We start from the raw sequence: 18,312 nt of genomic DNA, 5'->3' as shown, positions 1-18,312 counted from the left end.
CTCTTGCCCTCTCTGAGGCTGCCCGGCTGGCCTCCAGGGGCTGGAGGAGGGCTGGCGCAGTGCCAGGCAGGGCCGTGGTATATGAACTGTAAAGTGTCCCTGAGGGGGCAGGGACGCCGAGCCACATCCTCGCCCAGGCGCGGCCGGCTCTCTGGGAAGCAGGCTCCGGTTGACGTGTGCGGCCCCAGGCGTCCTGTCCACCGGTGTTGGCACTTGAGGCCTGGCAGCTTGGATGTGGAGCCTAATGAGGATGGATGGTATCGGGGTCCAGCAAGGCGGCGGCCAGCTCCCTCCCAAGCAATTGGGTTTCCGAGCGATTCCGTGTGGCAGGGAGGTAAGCCTGACAGACGCCCAGAGGTATCTGGGACGAGATTGCTTTTGATGGAATCCCAAATGGATATGAACGTCTCTCGGCCTCGCAAGCACTTCTCAGCTGAGAATGGCCTTTCTTCCAGGCCAGCTGATCCAGATGTCCTAGAGGGAGGGCTGAGCAGGCCGGCGCAGCTCATCGACTCCCCTCTAATCGGCCCCGAAGCCTGGGCCCGAGGAATTACCCGCCTCCCGGCCCCGATCCTGACTGACTTCCCAGGAGACTGGCTTCAAGTCCACTGGAGTGGAAGATGCATGGCCCAGGCCGGCGTCTTGGTGTTTCATTTAGCCTGTCCTAACCCTTAACTCTGATTTCTGGGCTCTGACTGGTGCATTGGAGCCGTTCTGCCCGCCGAGGGGTTCCCAGACACAAAGGCCATAACTCAGATGTTCCGAGTTAGGAAAACAAAAGCGCTTTTAGGCCCAGAATGTGATCCAGTACACTTAAACTCTCTCCTCTGGAGCTCGAAGAGGGGTTTAGAGGTGTATCCGTCTCGGGGTCCTCGGGGGATTCTCAGCGGCTCTCCCACCAGCTCCTAACAGCAGGCTCCGCCCCCCGAGAGAATCTGCTTGCCCCCGCCCACCCGCCTCGCTCAGGCCTCCCCATCTCGCCTCCTGCTTGCATGGTGAACGATGTCGCCCTCACCCTTGCATCCACCATGCAGCCCCCAGGCGTTTTTGCTTTGTGGCTACGTTCCCCGCCCCCGCGAAGGCAGAGTTGAGCAATTGCGACAGAGACCGTGGGAGACCAGTGGGCCGACCCTGCTCTAGAAGGGGCTTCCCAGCTGGCAGATCTGATGACCCCTAGGTCTTCAAGCCAGGGCCTCTGCCCCACCACCTCCACCCCTTTCTCCTGGCACAGGGGAGGTCTCAGGGCCACCTACGGCTGTCTCACCCCTGCCTTTCCATTGCTCCCACTTCCCTCCCAGGCAGGAACCAGAAGGTGCAAGGAAATCACGACGGCTCCTTGCCAGGAGACCACCAGGGTCTCTGCTCAGGCCAAGGGTGGAAGGCTGGGTGAGAAGCCTCTCAGAGCACCCCAGGTTCATGTGCACAGCCTCCTGGGTCACCCCAGGGTCTGCCCTGACCATCTGCAGGGCCCAAAGGAAGCGGGGCCTGGCCGAGCTGGCCACACAGCCCCGGAGACTCACCGTCCAGCCACCACCGTCAGTGCGCATGTCACAGTAGACCTGGAAGCCAGCGGGGTCGTGTGTGGGGAAGACAGAGTAAACGCCGTCCTCCTGCTGTCCACTCAGGAGGACGTCCAGACAGTCGCGTGGCCGAGAGCCTGAGACAGGGAAGGCCGTCAGGGCACTGGGCCTGGCACCCGTGTCCCCTCGCCACGGCCCCCCGCGCCGTCCCCGGGTCTCTCTGACTTGTCTGTCCATCCAGCAATGTCAAGTGGGCTCTAGAGCACTGGGCTTGGGGTCAGACCGTGGTCCTGCCTCTCCCTGGGTGAATCTGGTGAGTGAGCACCCTCTCTGAGCCTCACTTTCCTCATCTGGAAAATGGGTACAATGAGCTCCGCCTCATCAGGCTGGGAGAGGGGTCAACAGGAGGGTGTAGGTAGGGCGCTCAGTGCTGCCCAGCAGCAGGAAGTCCTCAGCAAACAGCAGCAGTGTTTCCTTGTTAGTGGGGCAGGTGGGGACGAACCTGAGTACCCAGGTCACCCAAGGAAGGCAGCCCCACCCCACTCACCGTTGGCGCAGCCCCGGGGCCGCGATCCCCTGGCAGGCGCCCTCTGAAGGTCAGCCTTGACGTGGAGCCGGCCCAGCCCTCGGTCCCTCTGCAAGGCGTCCAGGACGTCACTGACGGAGTTCACTAGGTGAGCCATGTGGCCTTGGCTCTCGGAGAGAACCTGCGGAGCACAGGGGTGGGTGGAGCACAGGGGTGGGTGGAAGTCCGGGTGGGTGGGGCTCTGGGAGGGTGGAGCACAGGGGTGGGTGGAGCTCCGGGTGGGTGGGGCTCTGGGAGGGTGGAGCACCGGGGTGGGCGGAGTGCCAGGGTGGCAGGGGCTCTGGTGGGCACACAGCTGTCCCAAAGGTGGAGGTGGGCTCCTGGTGGGATGGCAGCCCCTGCCCTACTCTGGCCCCCATCTGAGGCTGTCTCAGCCCCACTGCTCAGAGGGCAGGGGCTCGGGTGGGAGGAGACAGAGTGGCTTCAGCAGACACCTGTGCCCCCGCTGCCCCCAGGCCCTGTTTTTCATCCAGTTCTGTGCCTTCAGCCCAAGTGAGCTGACTAAAGGGGGCCCTGCTGCTCAAAACCCCAACTCACCCACTGGCCAGTTACACAGCTGCGGGTGAGTGATTAACCAAGCCTCAAAATGGGGCTAACCTGGCCTCCCGAGCCCAAGTGCTATGGGGACCGGTGACAACGTGGGGAGTACCTAGCACAGCGTGGGGCCCACAGCAGGCACTCAGTACTCAGTACCTGGGTGCCCACCTCACTGCAAGGCACCTTCCAGGTTACAAAACACCTTCACCCAACGTCTCTTCTGACCCCCCAGCGAGGCTGTGAAGGCAGGGGTGATGGGTCTGCACTGGACAGGTGGGGCCCTGGGGACTGCACTCCCACCCATGCCCCATGGCTCTGACTTTCCAGGGCCCTCTGGCGTCCACCCCTTCACCTGCCCCCCACAGTGTTGCCAGGAGGGAGGGCTTGAGGCGTCATACGCTTGTTACAAATGGGGAAACTGAGGCCCAGAAGGAGAGGTCCCCCGGGGCTGCCTGGCGGGAAAGGAGCGCTATGGGACCCGGAGGAGGGGAGACAGGGTCACGGGCAGGCTGCAGCCAGCGAGCGTGGAAGCATGCTGGGTTTTACACACTGAATCCGTCACTTGTCAGATAATAATAGCTCGTTGGAAGAAGGAAAGCAGAAATTTACAGCGCCGGCAGTTTACAAAATATGATTCTCGGCTCGTCTGGAAGCAGAGACCCTGCAAAGCTTTTAGTTGCCCTGTCAGTTTCTCCTCGACTGAGCAGATGATTCAGTGGGGCTGAGGCCTCGGGGAGAGGCTCTGAGAGGGACGGCGGGAGCATCGGGGCAGGGTGGTGGGCTTCTCCCTGGGCTCTATTGCAGGGTCCAGTAGACAGGCCCTGTTGGGGGAGCCCTGCAGAGGGATGCGGGCCGCCCCAGGGAGCAGGGGGCAGGGGGCTACCCTGCAGGGTGTGGGCAGCAAAGATCACGGGGTGCATTGGTTAAGTCGAATCAGTACTGCCCATCCTTCTGTGACAATGCAGACATGCTCGAGAAACTCAGGCACGGCTGGCTCTTGCTAACGGGCAAGGAAGACCTCAGTTTAAACCAGCAAATGATTAAAGTTGAAAATGTACATATAAACATGCCCGGAATTAATGGGGAAAGTCAGTCCCTGCTCGCTGAGCCGCACAGATGCATTAAAGAGGGATTGGCAGGTTTTAGAGGCAGTGAAATCGGAGTTGCTGCTTCCAGCACTTCTCAGTGGTTTGAGTTTAAACAAAGCACTTCGCCACGCCAAGCCTCAGTCTGTCACTCCGTAGAATGGGGTAATGATCCCCACCTCCTAGGGCTATTGTGCTGCACAGCGCTTATTAACACCCGGTGTGGACCCAAAAAAAGATTTTCAGTGGCGGTCCCCCATGGGCTGAAACTTCAGTTTACAGACAATTTCCACCATCATAATGAAAGAGCTGCTGATATGCAAACAGCCCCTCTCACGTGCCATACGCCAGCCGAGCCCTGTACAGCCACGAGCTCCAGCAACCTATCAGGTATGGACTGTGCTATCCCTGTGTTACAGGTGAGGAGGCCCAGCCCAGGGAGGGCACCTGACATGCCCAAGGTCCCACAGCTGGTACTTGGTGGAGCCTTCACTGTGCTGACTCCAATCGTGAGGACAGAACCTCTCAGCTCTTCCGCTCCTGGGCCAGCGGGCCTCCGACATCCGTGCGCATGTGTCACCCGGGTGGGTGCTTGTTGAACTGTTGGGGCCCTGGCGGGGTTTGGGGGTGAGGTCTAGGGACATATCTTTTAACAAGATATGTTAAAAGAGACTCCGGCCATTGCTTTGAAAAACCTGGCTCTGCGCTGATCAGCTAAGGGTCTGGGCAGCTTGTAGAAGGGGAACTAGGAGCTATGGTGACCTAACTGTGCAAGACACATGGTCTCTGAAATCACCTGGAGTCTGTGGGAAATGAGTCAAATTAAACATTCTTGTGAGAAGTAAGTATATCAGGGAAGCCAAGGCACTGCTGGGTCCCAGAACTGTTAGTCTCACAGGAGCAGCTCTAGGCCTCCGCATGGGTGGGTGGGTGGGAGACCCCGGGCCCCTGCCCCCAATCCTCCACCCCTGCCCTGAGGGTGAGCGTTTGAGGGCGGGTCTGGCTGACCAGGGGCTGAGCCATGTGGAGAGTGGGGTGGGGCACCCAGAGCCCCCCAAACGTCTGGAGGTCTCCCCGAGCTCTGCAGACGAGGGCGAGGATGTTGCAGATGGAGCGGGGGGCAGCAGGAGGGCAGCTGAACACCCCACCCAAGGATGGGGAAGCCGCCTTCCCATCAGTCACAGACAGGATGAGGAAGACTGTAATTTCTCCAGCTGCAGCCTTCAGAGGGAGGGAGAAGGCCCACTGCTCTTGAGCTGTTGGGTGACCAAAGGCCCGGTCACCCCGGGTGTCTGGAAGGGGCTGGGACCAATGGCAGGGGTGGGGCTCACCTCCCAGTCCCGAAGGACCTAAGTCACGGGGGGCATGGGGTACAGGGCTGGAGGCTGGGCGGCGCTCCAGAGGCCAGATGCCAGGCCTGACTCTGGACAAATCACTGCCCCACTCTGGGCCTCAGTTTTCTCTTCTGGAAAATGGCAGAGGGCCAATGAGATGATACTGGATCTCCAATCCTATGAAGGGGGAAGTTCTTGCTGGTGCACAAGGCGTGGTCAGTGCTGGAAACCTTCACCCAGATCTACCTGGTGCTTGCTGGGACCTGGCTCGGCTCTGGGAGGGGGCGGGCGCGGGGGTGGGGTGGAGGTGGTGAGGACAGTCTGCGGGTCTGGTTGAGCTCCTCAACTGGTCCCTCCTTCCCTGGAAAGCTGTGGGCATCAAATGGCAGCGAACGGGGGGATCTGGGGAGGGGGTGCAGCTCTCTCTGGCCACGTGGCACAACTGGGGGGAGGGCTTGCCACTGACGAGCCACATGACCTTGAACCTCCATTAGCCTGACGGAGGCCACGTCCTGCCTTGCCGGTGTCTCACCTGCTCTGGAGCGCCTGGGAAGCCCCTGCAGCCCTGGATTTGACTCGACTGTTGGACGCCATGGATGCTACACAAATACCCAGGTCACCAGGAAGGCGTTCAGGTAAAGGTTTGAATCCTGGCCACACCAGCTGTGTGGCCTCGGATGACACTCTCACCTGCCTGGGCCTCATTTGCTAGTCCGTGGATGGGAATGGCCACAGCCCCTGGCCCCGGGGCACTTGGGGATTGAGTGATGCCGCGGGCCTCAGGCACCCAGCGGGCCGGCGTGCCCCTGACTCCCGCCACCCCTGCCCAGACCCCGAGGCACAGAGCCCACCCTTACCTGGATGAAGCGGCCCTGCTCGCTCTGCAGGGCGCTGAGCCCCTGGCCCAGCACGCTGTGCCCCTTCCGCAGCCCCACGCACTCCGCCTGCAGCTCCGAGGCCCGGGCCAGCAGCCGGGGGAGCTGGTCAGCCAAGGTGTCCAGCAGTTCCCGCTCCTGTTGCCCCGCCAGCCACGGCTCAGGCTGGCGCTGGCTCAGCGCCTGCAGCACAGAGGCCTGGGCGCCCTCCAGGCGGGCGAAGCCGTCGGCGAGGTCAGGGCAGCGTGGGTCGATGAGGATGTTGAGGCGCGAGGCGTCGGCCCTGTCCACGGTGACCAGGGCGCTGTTGGCACCGGCTGGCCCGGTGCTGACGAGGGGCGGGGGCGCCGTGCCCGGCACATGGGCGTGGTTCAGGAAGAGCACGGCGCCGGTGACGGCCACGGCCAGCAGCACGGCCAGGGATAGCAGCACGGTGCACAGCGCGTAAGTGCAGCTCGGCCGCTGTGGGCCAGCCCGAGGCACATGGACACAGAGACAGAGGGACAGACGGGAGAGAGAGGGGGCAGCATCAGGGGCAGACCAGGGCCTCCAGCTCTGCCCGGTGAGGAGGGCCCAGGCAGCCCTAGGATGGGGCCTCTGGCCTTTGTGAGGCCTGGACGAGGCTCAGAGGGTCCCCTTCTTGGGGACGGGGGAAGGGAGTCACACAGAGATGAGAAACAGAGTCCCAGAGGGGAGACAGAGACAGGAACACACCAAAGATAGCAAGATGGAGAGAGCGAAAGTTGTAGGGAGACAAAGATGGAGAGGATGACAAGAGAAACAGAGGCAGAGCCGGGGAGACTGATGGAGAGAGAGGCACCCTTCCCTCGCTGCCCCTGTCCTGGCCCACGTGGCCCGACTGGGGTAGGCACATCTCCCCACGTGGAGCCCTCCTGGGTCTGGTAAGGGCGGGAGGTAGAGACTCCCACTCTGCAGCCAGACGGGCTGGACTCAGGTCCCCAAGCTGTCGTTTCCTGCGGGGTGACCTTGGGTGAGGGACTTCACCCCCCCAAGCCTTGTTGTCCTCATCTGTAAAATGGGGGCAATAATGACATGCCCACCCCATATGCAGGTACCTGCTGTGCAGACTCAGGAAGAGAGCTGTAACAGTGACAGCAGCGATGCTACAAATCACTGCGCTGTCTCAGCAGAATGAGTGCCTTGGGGTCACGGGCGCCCGTCACTGAAGGTCCCTTTCAACCCAGAGCACCCACATCCTGAGTCCTGAGGCCGTTGCAGGCGCACGAGGCTGCCACAAGTCCCCAGGCAGAGGGTGGCCACCTGAGCATCTCCCCTCCCCCTTTCCTCTCCTTCCTCCTCCTCCCCCCACCTCTTCACAAAGCACCCCCTCCACCCCCCAGACCCAGTAGGGACTAAGTACAAAGGAAGCTGGAACCCAGTGCAGCTTGTAAGTAAGGGAGGCACCATGATGTATAGCAAATCCAGACTCGCTAGACCGAATCACGCATGGCCCAAAAGGAACTTGCAAAGCGATCACTGAGCATTGGACACACGGAGAGACTGAGGCCCAGAGAGGGCCAGGGTCTTGCCCACAGTCACACAGCAGATTAGAAGCAGAGCTCAGACTGGACCCTCAGCCTCCTGCCTCCTCCCCAGGGCCAGGCAACTCCTACCACTGAATTTCCCCCACATTTTCAACTTTCTGAATCCAAGACACATCTTTAAACGGATTAGTATATTAAAGCACTTGGAGCCGTGCCTGTCATGCTGTGTTTAGGCAATAAATATTAGCGGCTTTTACTATCTCATGATCAATGTGCACAGAGCATCTGGAGGTGTTGGGTTTTTTATTTTCCACCCAAAGTGCTATTTCTGTGTCACTGATGCTAGGACGTACCTTCCCTGTTTTATTTTCTTTCCCTTCGTATTTTAACGTCTCCGACGTTTGGGGGGAATCTTACAATTGTAATTGACAACTTTCCTTTCTTTCTCGGTGATATATAAAATAGCCTCTTACATCGCGCGTCTTACTATGAGAAAATATGGTAGAGCAAACAGCTTCTTTTCCATAAATTCAAACTCTACAAGTCACTCCTGAATCTCCTACCTGGCACCAGAGGAGGAGGAAGGAGGGGGTCTGTGTTGTTGGCAACATGAGGGAGAGGATTCCTTAGCCTGTCGCTGCAGTGATGGGATTCAACACTCCACCCTTGCCCTCTCCACCCCTGCCCAGGCCCGGGGGGCACCTCCATCCTGGGCTCCCCACACCTACGCGATTTACTCCAGCCAGACCCTAAGGTGTCATCAGCTCCGCACAGGCTGCTCCCCCAGCCCGAGACATCCGCTTCCTCTGCTTCTCTTCCACCGGCCTAAACTTGATCTCTTCCTTCAGGGCTCAGCTGGATGTCACCTCTTCCAGGACTGTTTCCTCAGCCCTTCTCCCGGTATGGGTGGGGCTCTCCCTCGGTGTTCCCACAGCCCCCCCTCTCCCCACGGTGGCATTTACCAATTTGACTTCATTCATTCACTCAAACACCCGTTCAATATTCCTCGGGGTCCCCGTGAGCCAGGCTCCAAGCCAGTCCCTGACTGGGGGACAAGGAGGGAAAATCACCCCAGCCCTGCCCTGAGGGAACGCATGTCCCGTAGACTGTGATTCTTACCCTCTTTGGGGGCACGGATCCCCTTGGGGACTTGGGGATTTGATGAAAGCTGTGGATACAAGGAAATCTGGGACTTGGGGACCCGCAATGCCCAGGTCCAGGAAACCTGCCCTAGACCATGAGCCCCTCCACCCCACAAAAGGCGCAGAGCGGCTGGTTGTTGGACTGACGGAGGGACAGACAGATGGACCAGGTCATTTCTCTGTGACCCTGCTGGCTTGGGGAGGAGGCAAAGGCCCTGGGACCTACGGTGCTTGGCAGGGCAGAGGCCATAACCTCCACGCTGAGCCCTGTGCCCACCTGGGATGGCCTGGCAGAGAATGAAGGCCACCTCCAGGCCGCCCCATCCCTGTCACTGCGAGTCAGCACGTTCCACACGGGCAGGCACTGCCTTATCACTGCTCATCCTTGAGCGCGTACTGTGTTCCTGCCACTGAAACCTCCAACACCCCCCTGCTGTGGCTGGATTCATTCTGCAGATGGGAAGACTGAAGCTCAGAGAGAGAAGACCCTTGCCCAAGGTCACATGGGAGGCAAGCGGTAGAGCCAGCATTTGAACCCAGGCCCGGGTGACTCTGGAATCGCCCATCTGTGCCGAGACTGTTTGCTGAGCCATCTGACCCCATTCCCGCCTCTGCCAGAAGTGTGACTGGGGTTTGAGAGACAAACCCTGTGTCAGCAAGTGAGTCCCTGTCAGGCTCCTCCCGGAGTCCGCTGGGAGACACCATGCCCCGAGCTGCTCTGAGCGACGTCCTCCACTGAAGAGCATTAAGGTCCCCAGCTGGCGAGGCAGAGTGGCCGGCCTCGTCCCTCCTGTGTCCCGGGATCCCAGCCCTCTCGGCATCCACTTCCACCCAGGCCCTTGGTCCCTGGCGGGAAGACAGAGGGCACAAGGGAGGGGAGGGGCTGGAGAAGGCTACAAGGTGTCCCCTGAGGGGCAGGGGGACGACGAGCCTGGAGATGAAACAGGCCACTCAGCAGAGGAGAATCAGTCTTCAGAGATCACCTTAAACGTGAAGTGCTGTTCGCTTTTATAGGCTGCCGCTTACGTGCCTTGCAAAGAAATCTGCCCGAGATACTAAGGGGGGGCTTCAGGCGTGAGCAGCCCAGCGGAGCGTGCGGGGGTCTGGCGCTTACTCATCAGCCCTGGGCTGGGGAAGACTGGGTGCCCACACCCCTGGGATCTGCGGGAGGCGGGAGGATGCACACAGGGCCCCCGCCTCTCAGGGGCAAGGTGCCTGGAGATCGGGAAGGTATCGCAGGCGGTGAGCCTCAGAGGAACCAGGGTCTGAGACCCACTGCTGGTACTAAACACCCGTGTGAGCTCCCGGCTGGAGAGGTGTGGTTTTGTCCCCTGTGTGACCCCCCGTGCTGGCCCCCGGTCCAAGGCTGCCCGGGAAGTCCCAGCCAAGGGGAGGACAAGATGGGCTCGTGCCCGGGGAGGTGGGGGGCAGGAAGCCCCAGAGCTGCCTCGGTGGAGGGGTGGCGTCCGTCCCAGCTGCCTCCTCCGAGTTCCCAGCCTCCAGAGGTGGCCATGGGGTCTGGCGGAGGCCAGGAGAGCTCTGGAGGAAGAGGCTCACGGCCACCGTGCTCCGCCCAGCCCGCACCCCCTCTTCTTCTTTGCTTTTTAAGGAAGCTGGGTCGTGGTCCCCTGGGTAGGCTGAGACTACACTCCTTGTACCAAAGGGGGAAGAAGAAAGTCTCCCCCCTGGGGGAGGCCAGGCAAGGCTGCTCCCAGCCCCCCATCTCCTAGGCACACCCCAGCCACTGGCAGCATGGCTGTTCATCGTGGCAGAAACACACTGTGCGGCTTTGGATTGGGAAATCCAAGGGGGACGTGGTGTGTGCTCTGGGCCCAGCAGGGACTCAGAGCTGCACATGGGCTCATGGATCATGTAGGGGGCAGGCAGCCCAGCCCCTGCCCAGCCTAGAGCCCCTGGGGAAGTCTTCCTCGCCTCTCCCCAGGAGCCCACATCTGCTCCCACGGCCAGGCAAATGACTCCTGACCTGGGCTGGACTCTGATCCCCTGACCCTGGCAGAAGGGGGATCCCAGAGACCCCTTAAAATGAGGAGCTGGATGTTCTGCTCAAAACTCTGGGGTCCCAGACTTGGGACTTGTTCTATGAGCCCTGAGGAAGAGTGCCCTGTCCTGCCTCTTTTTTTTTTTTAATAAATTCATTTATTTAATTTATTTAATTTTGGCTGTCTTGGGTCTTCGTTGCTGTGCACGGGCTTCTTATTGCGGTGGCTTCTCTTGTTGCGCAGCACAGGCTCTAGGCACGCGTGCTCAGTAGTTGTGGCTCGCAGGCTCTAGAGCACAGGCTCAGTAGTTGTGGTGCACGGGCTTAGCTGCTCCGCGGCATGTGGGATCTTCCCGGACCAGGGCTCGAACCCGTGTCCCCTGCCTTGGCAGGCGGATTCCTAACCACTGCACCACCAGGAAAGCCCTGTCCTGCCTCTTAATGTGACCTATGCTGAGGGCCATCTGAAGCCTCAGGCCACCGGGAAGGCCCTGGGGGGAGTGGCCAGAGGTGTTCTAGGGGACAAAGAGAAGGGTCTGGGAGCGGCTCACATCTGCCCCCTCCCGGAGGCTCCAAGCCACCCAAGCTCGGTCACTCCCCCGACAGCACTCAGCTCCGGGTCCGTTTCAGATGCGGGAGGGTCTCCAGGTGTTTCTTGTGAGGGTCTTGCTCACCCTCCCCACCCCCCACAGCTCCAGGCCTCCAGCTCACAGAGCCCCAAACCAGGCTCACTCCACCCCACACCTGAGCCCTCCTGCGATTCCCACCCGGGGATGGTACCAGCCTCACCAGCCGCCCCCTCCAAAACCTCCCTGTGCTCCCCTCCCTCACCCCCGCGCTCAGCCAGCACCTGGCTCTGTCCACTCCACCTCCTCTAATCCCCTGGTCCCCTCTGTCCCCACGCCCCCAGCCCTGCCCTGGTCCAAGCCCCGTCATCTGCTCCTACATCACCACAACCATCTCCTCGTTAGCCCCCTGCCTCCTCCCGGCCCCGCCAACCAATTCCCCACCTGGCGGCCAGGGACGCTCCTGATGGCAAAGGGCCCAGGACACTCGTGCTCAGACCCCTCCAGGGCTGCGGAGGCCCAGGACCAGGTCCCACCCCGCCTCCCCCATACCAGCCTCAGCTATAGCTGCCCTCCTCCAGCCTCCGCCTGGTGATTCTCTGCACCTGCCTGGCTTCTGTCATTTCCCCCAACACACCTTGGTGTCCCTGGAGCACAGATCTGGCAAATGCTGCTCAGCTTAAGCATCACCTCCCCGGGGAAGTGGTCTCTGCACTCCCACCCCTGGCCTCCCCTGGCCTCCTGGCCTCCCCATCACAGCCACACCACTGGGCTAGCGGGTGAGCTCCGTGGGGCAGCCCGTGGCCAGAGGAGGGGCGCAGGAAATAGGAGAAGGAAGGAGTCCTTGACTTGTAGCCCCTGTTCTTCACTTACTTCACCCTCCTTCTCTCTCAACCCAGGCACAGTGACCTCAGCCCAAACCCCAGGCAACAAGACAACAGAGGCGTGTATTGTTTCCTTTTTAGTGCCCATCGTGGTTTGTAATAATCCCACGATGTGAGTTTGTCCCTCCCATGAGACTCTAAGCTCCCGAGGCACAGGTTCACAGCTACGTCTCCTAGATGAAGCAGGGACTCTATAAATAGTCACTAAGTGAATTAAATGCAGCAGGCTTTAGGTTAGACATCAAGAAGAACTTCCCAACGAGAATTTTTTTTTTCCTTTCTGGAATATTTTTCAAAGTTTTGAAAATATTAGGAGACATGGCCTGGGATAGTTCAGAGGTCGACCTCCCTGTGGAGTGGCTTGACTCAGGGACTGCTCAGAAAAAAGCCCTCCCTTCCCCGCAACAGGGGAGAAGGTTACAGGGTGACTTCCTGCCCCACACTCCAAGACTAGGAGAATCATGTCTATTTCTAGATCCTTTTATCTGAGCAACTCCAAACTCCTGGCAAATATTCCACCGTAATCTCCTGCCCTAAGGCTGTGAGAGCCCCTTCATTCTGCAAGGGGAGAAGGGACGTTCTCACGAAGTTGGCACCTTGTCCAACGTCACCCAGCCAATAAGGAGCTGAGGCCAGACAGGCCTGGGACAGAGCCGGCCTAAGGCTGTCCCTGAAACAGCAACACTTGGATGCAGGCCCTTCAATGGCACTGGGTGCCGCGCATGCCCTGGGATCACACACTGGGCGCTGGAGCCCTCTCCTTGGGAATTACATAATATGCCTGAGTGAGCTGAGTCAAGGGCAGTCAGCGTCTCTCCCTGCATCTTCCCAATAAGGCTCATCGGCCACCCTGGAGGACCCAGGTTCGAGTCCTGGCTGCGGCTCTCTTAGCCTCAGTTTCCTCGTCTGTCAAATGGGTTGATCGTTCCTGCCGCCAACCTCCCAGGGTGGTTTGACTAAGAAAGGAGAGATCTGCAAATGAACCCAGCTGGCACTCAAGAGTGTGGCACTGGCGTCTTTTCTGGAGGAAGTGCCCTGTTAAAGAACCTCAGCCAGGCCCTTCTGGAGGGAACTGGGTGGTCAAGTTGCTTTCCCTGGTGGGCAAAGGGGGGATCGGGACGCTGACAGCCTGTAAAAAGGGACAGGGTACTTTAAGAGCGACCCTCCTCAAGGGTGCACAGAGCTTTACAGTTTGCAAAGCACACCAGTATTTCACTCGGCCCTCGTTAACAGCCCTTGTGAAGTGAGGAGGAAGCAGGGATTGCTCTTCCTGTTTTGCAGATGGTAAAGCCCAGACTCAGAGAGGGGGAGTAACTTACCCAGAGTCACACAGCATGTCAATAGTCAAGATGAAACTATTGGAGAAGCAGAGGAGGAGAGAAGGCCAGGCCCAAGGGAACTAGGGCAGGTGAGGTTCTCTCTTCCAACAGTGGGCACAGGAAAGGCCTGGTCTCGTATCTGAATCTTCAGGCAAGCCTGGAGCTGGCACAGGGCAGCCTGTCTATATGCTGGATCACCAAAGGAGTGGAGTGGGGAAGTGGTGCTTGATACTGGCCCAGGCCTCTAGGACCACAAGCGCTCGGCAGCCTCCAATGCCAAGGGGCAGACGGCTGGGCTCTGGCCTGGTGTCAGCTGGAATATATTTTCCAGGAAGCAGCGGAGAGGCTGGGGCCTACCCAGGAGGCCTTAAAGCCACATTTCAAATAGATCCCCCTGAAGCCACCTCCCCTTGAGACACATCAGCACTTGCTGGCTCCTCTCCCACAGTTCCTCCTGGCAGGGCTTCATGCAGTTCAATTCAGCAAATATCCCTCAGCTCCCAACCTGAGCTGCATGGAAGGACAGGAGACTGGACTCAGGGGGAGACCCCAGGATGGGGGCCCAGAAGGAGTGCATGTCCACAGGGAGCTCCTGATGGAATAGGGACTCAAGGCTAGGGAACATGGCAGGGAGAGATAAAGGCAGCTGAGAAGCACAGGCTAAATGCTGCTGGGACTTCAAGGCAGAGCCACCAGGCATCAGGGAGGGCTTCCTGGAGGAGGTGGCATCTGAGTAGGTTTTGAAGTATATGTAGGATTTTCCTGAGTGAAGTGTGTGTGTGTGTGTGTGTGTGTGTGTGTGTGTGTGTGTGTGTGTGTTTGGGGGAAGATGAGACAGCAAAGGTTTGGAAATGGGCAGTCTGGTGTGGGACCAGAGGCTGGCAAAGGACAAGATGACAAGCAACCAGTACCTGTAAGGAAACTAACGGGAAGGGAGAGCGGGCCAGGCTGGAGATGGCTTGAACAAGTCGAGGAGGTAAGACTGCTCTTGCTAAGCTGGGAGAAAGTCAGATCCCAGCAGGAGAGGACTTTTTGTCTGGGGCTGGCTTGGGTGTGCACCTGATTTAACAGAGGAATAGACCAGCCCGGGAAGGCATTGGGAGAGGCTTGGGGTCAGACCTGGCTTTGAATCTTTGCTCTCCTGCTAACATGCTGTGTGACTTGGGTGCATGCCTCGACCTCTCTGAGCTACCATCCCCCTGTGACGTGGGCATGTGCATCCCTGCCTAGCCCCCAGGCTGCTGCAGAAAGTGAGATTGTGCAGACGGTTGGGAAAGGGCTTTGCAAAGTGTGGAGGCATGCCACGGCAGTGTCACTCCAGACAGAATGCGCAGGCTGCCGCTCCTGGGAGTGAGGGGCCGCCAAGGCCCGCCCCTGCCACCCCCTTCCTGCCACTGCAAACAAGAACTGTTCCTTCCCCAATGACATCTGTCTGGGAGAAATTTGAAATTTAAAACGGGCAGCTCCATTATTTCCTCTCCTTGCCGAGCGGACTCCTCATCTCGCCTGCCTGCCCCAGTCCCTTGGCAGCCCAGCCTGGGGCAGCCTCAGGGCTGCCCCTCCATTCAGCTTCCCATCTCCAGCCCCCTCTCTGGCCAGCCCTGGAGCTCTGCCCTCACCCCCTTCCAGGCCACAGCCCTGGGCACCCTCCACTGCCCCTGAAGAGGCAGCAGGAAGGGTGGAATGAACAGACCTGGAGCCCAAGGATCCAGGTTCAAATCCCAGCAGAGCTGCATAGCCTCGGGCAGAAGCAACCCTCGCTGAGTCTTACTTTCCTTGTCTTAAAGCTGGAGAATCACAATATCCAGGGTTCTCACATGAGGCAAATACTTATTGATTCTCTACTGTATGGGGTCGGGGGTCGGCTGGCTAAAGTGTGAGGATTCAGAGGAGATGGGGGTGATGGGGCGCATGCCAGCCGCCTAGCACAGGGGGTGCTCAGGGTGAATACTTTAGTGGTTCAGATGCCCATTGTAGAGGTGAGGAAACGGAGACTCACACTTAAGGGCCGGTGACACTGTAAACTCCGTAGGTCCCCTACTGCCTCTGCGCAGATGTGCACCTGAGTCCGTTGTGGAGCAAAGGGGCTTCTGCAGGGGTGCCGCCCCCATCCACAGCCCGAACCTCAAGTTCAAGCCTCCTATAGAGGAGGAGGAGAGGAGGGTGCCCGCCCCAACCCGGGCCTGTCGAGCCTCACGGGGGTACGCCCCAAACTCCAGCCCGGGTGCCCAGCCCGCAGGCCAGAGAGGCCACTGCCTCGCCCACCGCCCCATGTCCCCGCGATCCGGGCCGCGCGTACCTGCGGCTTGTCGCGCGGCCGGTCCTCAAGTTGGGAAGCGCCGCCCACGGTCTTCCACCGGTCGTTGACCATCTTCCGGCAGGACTGGTGGGGACGCCGGGCGAGGCGCGCCGCTGCGGAGCGCAAAGGCGCCGACGTGGGCGCGGGCTCGGACGAGGGGCGCGTTCTGCTCGCCGGCTTCCCGCCTCGGTGCCCAGCGCCGGGGCGGCCCGGGCCAGCGGGCGTGCGTGTGCGGGTGTGCGAGTGTGTGTGCCTGCCGGCGTGTGCGCGGGTGTGTGCGGGCGACAGCGGGAGCGGAAGCGCGAGAGCCGCCGGCAGCCAGCCGCCTGCCCGCCGCTCGCGCTGCGCGCCGTCCCCGCTCCCGCCTCCCGCGCCTCCCCCTGCGCGCTCCTCTCCCTCTTCCCGCCTCCCTCCTCCCTCCTCCCTCCTCCCTTCCTCCTTCTCAATCTCCGTGTCTTTTTTGTCTCGTACTCTCTTTGCCTTTTATTGCTCCCCCGGTCTCCCTCTGACACACACGCACACACTGCGGACGGCGATAAACTCCACCTCCCCAAAGCCTAATAGAGAGGAGGCAGACCGGCCCAGACCCCCGGGCCCAGCCCGGAGGGCAGTAAACAGCCGCGGGCAGCCAGGCCCTCGCCGGCTCCGGAGGGGCCCGAGAGCCCCTGGGGCCGCCTCCTCGCAAACTTCCTCCCGGGCCGGACCCTCGCCAACTCACCGTGCGCTGGGGGCGCGGCGCCGGGCGGGCCCCGTGGGCGCCCGGGATGGGCCGTCGGGCGTGTCTGAGGAGCGGCGCCGCGCTCCTCCTGGCCCCCTCAGGGCGCTGGGCTCACCCTGAGACCCGGGCTGGGCCTGGGGTGTGGGCCGGCCGGCGTGCGTCCCCTGCCGGTCTCCGAGGTCTGAGTCCGGACCCCGGGGCCAGTGCGCCCAGTCCCGGAGTCTCCAGCCACCAGGGACCTACCCCTCCGGACCCCGACCCGCGAGCCGGCTCTGGGGACGCTTCGGCCACAGTCGGTAGACCTGTGTCCCGGCGCTCACGGACGGTGAGCCGGCCCGACGCCTCCCAGCCCAGGCGGCCCGCGGGCTGAATGGGGGTCTCCGCCGCCGCGGCAGCCGCCGGCGCCGCGGTCTCGAGTACCAGCGGCTCCGCGCTCTGCCGCGCTCCCGGCCGATCGCCCGCGTTTGCCGGGCGCGCCCCGTGCTGCCTCAGCCCCCGCCTCCTCCTCTGCCCGGTAGAGGAGGGATTTGTGCCGGGAGAGGTTTCTTAGTCGCCCCTTTCCATCGGCAGCACTTTTAAAAGCATTTAATCCGCCCGGTGCAGCCTTCAGAGGTAATTGACAAAGTCCTTAATTTGCGCTGTTAACGAGCTGCCATTGTGGCTTCTGACCGGGAGGCGCCCACACGACCCGACGCCGCGTTCCTGACGGGCCGCCCCCTCCCCGGGCCGCCTCGGAGGCCTGACCGACTGCCACGCCCGTCCCTCTCTGCGGCCCCTTATCTTCTGCTCCCCCAGCTTCAGAATAGACCCCCCTATTCCCTGCCCCCCGCTTCTCCCCAAAGCTGTTTCCCGGCTCCCAGGGCGCCTTGGCCCGCCACGCTGTTCCCTGGCACCATCTTCGTCTCTCTCCTGCCGGCTGCCAGTCTGTCGCCCCATCTTCTTCCCTCTCCCGGCCCCTCACAGATGCAGCAGACTACCTGGGGCTGGGGGTCCGGGGCACCCCCTGCCCCTTGCCACCTAAGCAGACTGTCACTCACCCACAGAAGCTGGGTTCACAACCTGCCAGCTGTTTGTCCCCAGCCTCCTCTTCCTTCCAGGGCTGCCTGCCGGCCTCACCTGCTGCCCCACCCCCTCTGCCCCAAGGGAGGCAGCCCAGCGACCCGGAGTGGGTCCCACGGCACTAGCTGGGAGTCAGGGGACCCGGGTTGGAGTCCTGGCCCCATGGCTCTTTCTGAATGGCATATCTCCCCGGAGGCCTTTCCTGTGGATTGGCAGGTGATGGCTTGGGCCATCAGGCTTGGGCAGAGGGGTGTAGTGGAAAGCACAGGGCCCGGGCCAGATGGCCTGGGGCAATCAGCTGTGCCTCTGAGCCTCAGTTTCCCCATGGATGCTAAAAAGTTAACAGCACGTTCTTCAGAAGGGCTCTCGTGAAGTTCTGAGAGATAGTGCATTGAAACACCTGAGCAACTTCCCCACTATGACCTGGGCAGACTTCCTGTCTTCTCCAAGCCTCAATTTTCTCATTGACTAAGAAATCACAATCTCCCCCTTCTAAATGGAGGAACTGTGAGGTTTGTAGGCGTGAGGATGGGACTGCAAATCGATTCCAGTTTGGGGAGAGGATGTAAACTCCAGACGTGTCTATGCACAGACAGAAGACCACCCTGGGGGGACCCTGAACTGAGATTCTAAGTGTTGGGAGGGATACTAAGGACCGAAAGAGTTTCAGGGTATCTGCTCTGGGTGGGCAGGGAAGGCGTCCTGGAGAAGGAGGGGTGTGAGCCAGGCTGTGAAGGTGGGGACAGCTGCATGTTGGGGGGAAGGCATTTTGTGAAGCCAAAAAGCAAAGGCAGAGGATGGAGAGCGACAGCAGCCTGCACGGGTAGGTGCCAACCGGAGGCCGCTGGCTGGAGCATCGCCTCCCAGGCCTGCAGAAGGGCGGT

General features: G+C 60.7%; 1 protein-coding gene across 1 annotated transcript in view; it reads right to left on the bottom strand.

Annotated features, from left to right (window-relative positions):
- Positions 1-15,723, bottom strand: part of FIBCD1 (fibrinogen C domain containing 1) — a gene marked incomplete at both ends in the record, with an annotated part of 30,144 nt that extends 14,421 nt beyond the window's left edge. Inside the window, 4 exons of the mRNA XM_082657305.1 lie at positions 1,521-1,657; positions 2,068-2,227; positions 5,920-6,399; positions 15,652-15,723. Coding sequence (XP_082513431.1) covers positions 1,521-1,657; positions 2,068-2,227; positions 5,920-6,399; positions 15,652-15,723 — 849 coding nt within the window. The remainder of the gene's footprint in view (positions 1-1,520; positions 1,658-2,067; positions 2,228-5,919; positions 6,400-15,651) is intronic.
- Positions 15,724-18,312: the final 2,589 nt, after the last annotated feature.

This window comes from Grampus griseus (assembly GCF_964374135.1).
Source record: "Grampus griseus genome assembly, chromosome: 6".
Lineage (NCBI taxonomy): Eukaryota > Metazoa > Chordata > Mammalia > Artiodactyla > Delphinidae > Grampus > Grampus griseus.
Note: the sequence above shows the minus strand (reverse complement) of the source record. Positions and strands in the feature narration are given on the sequence as shown.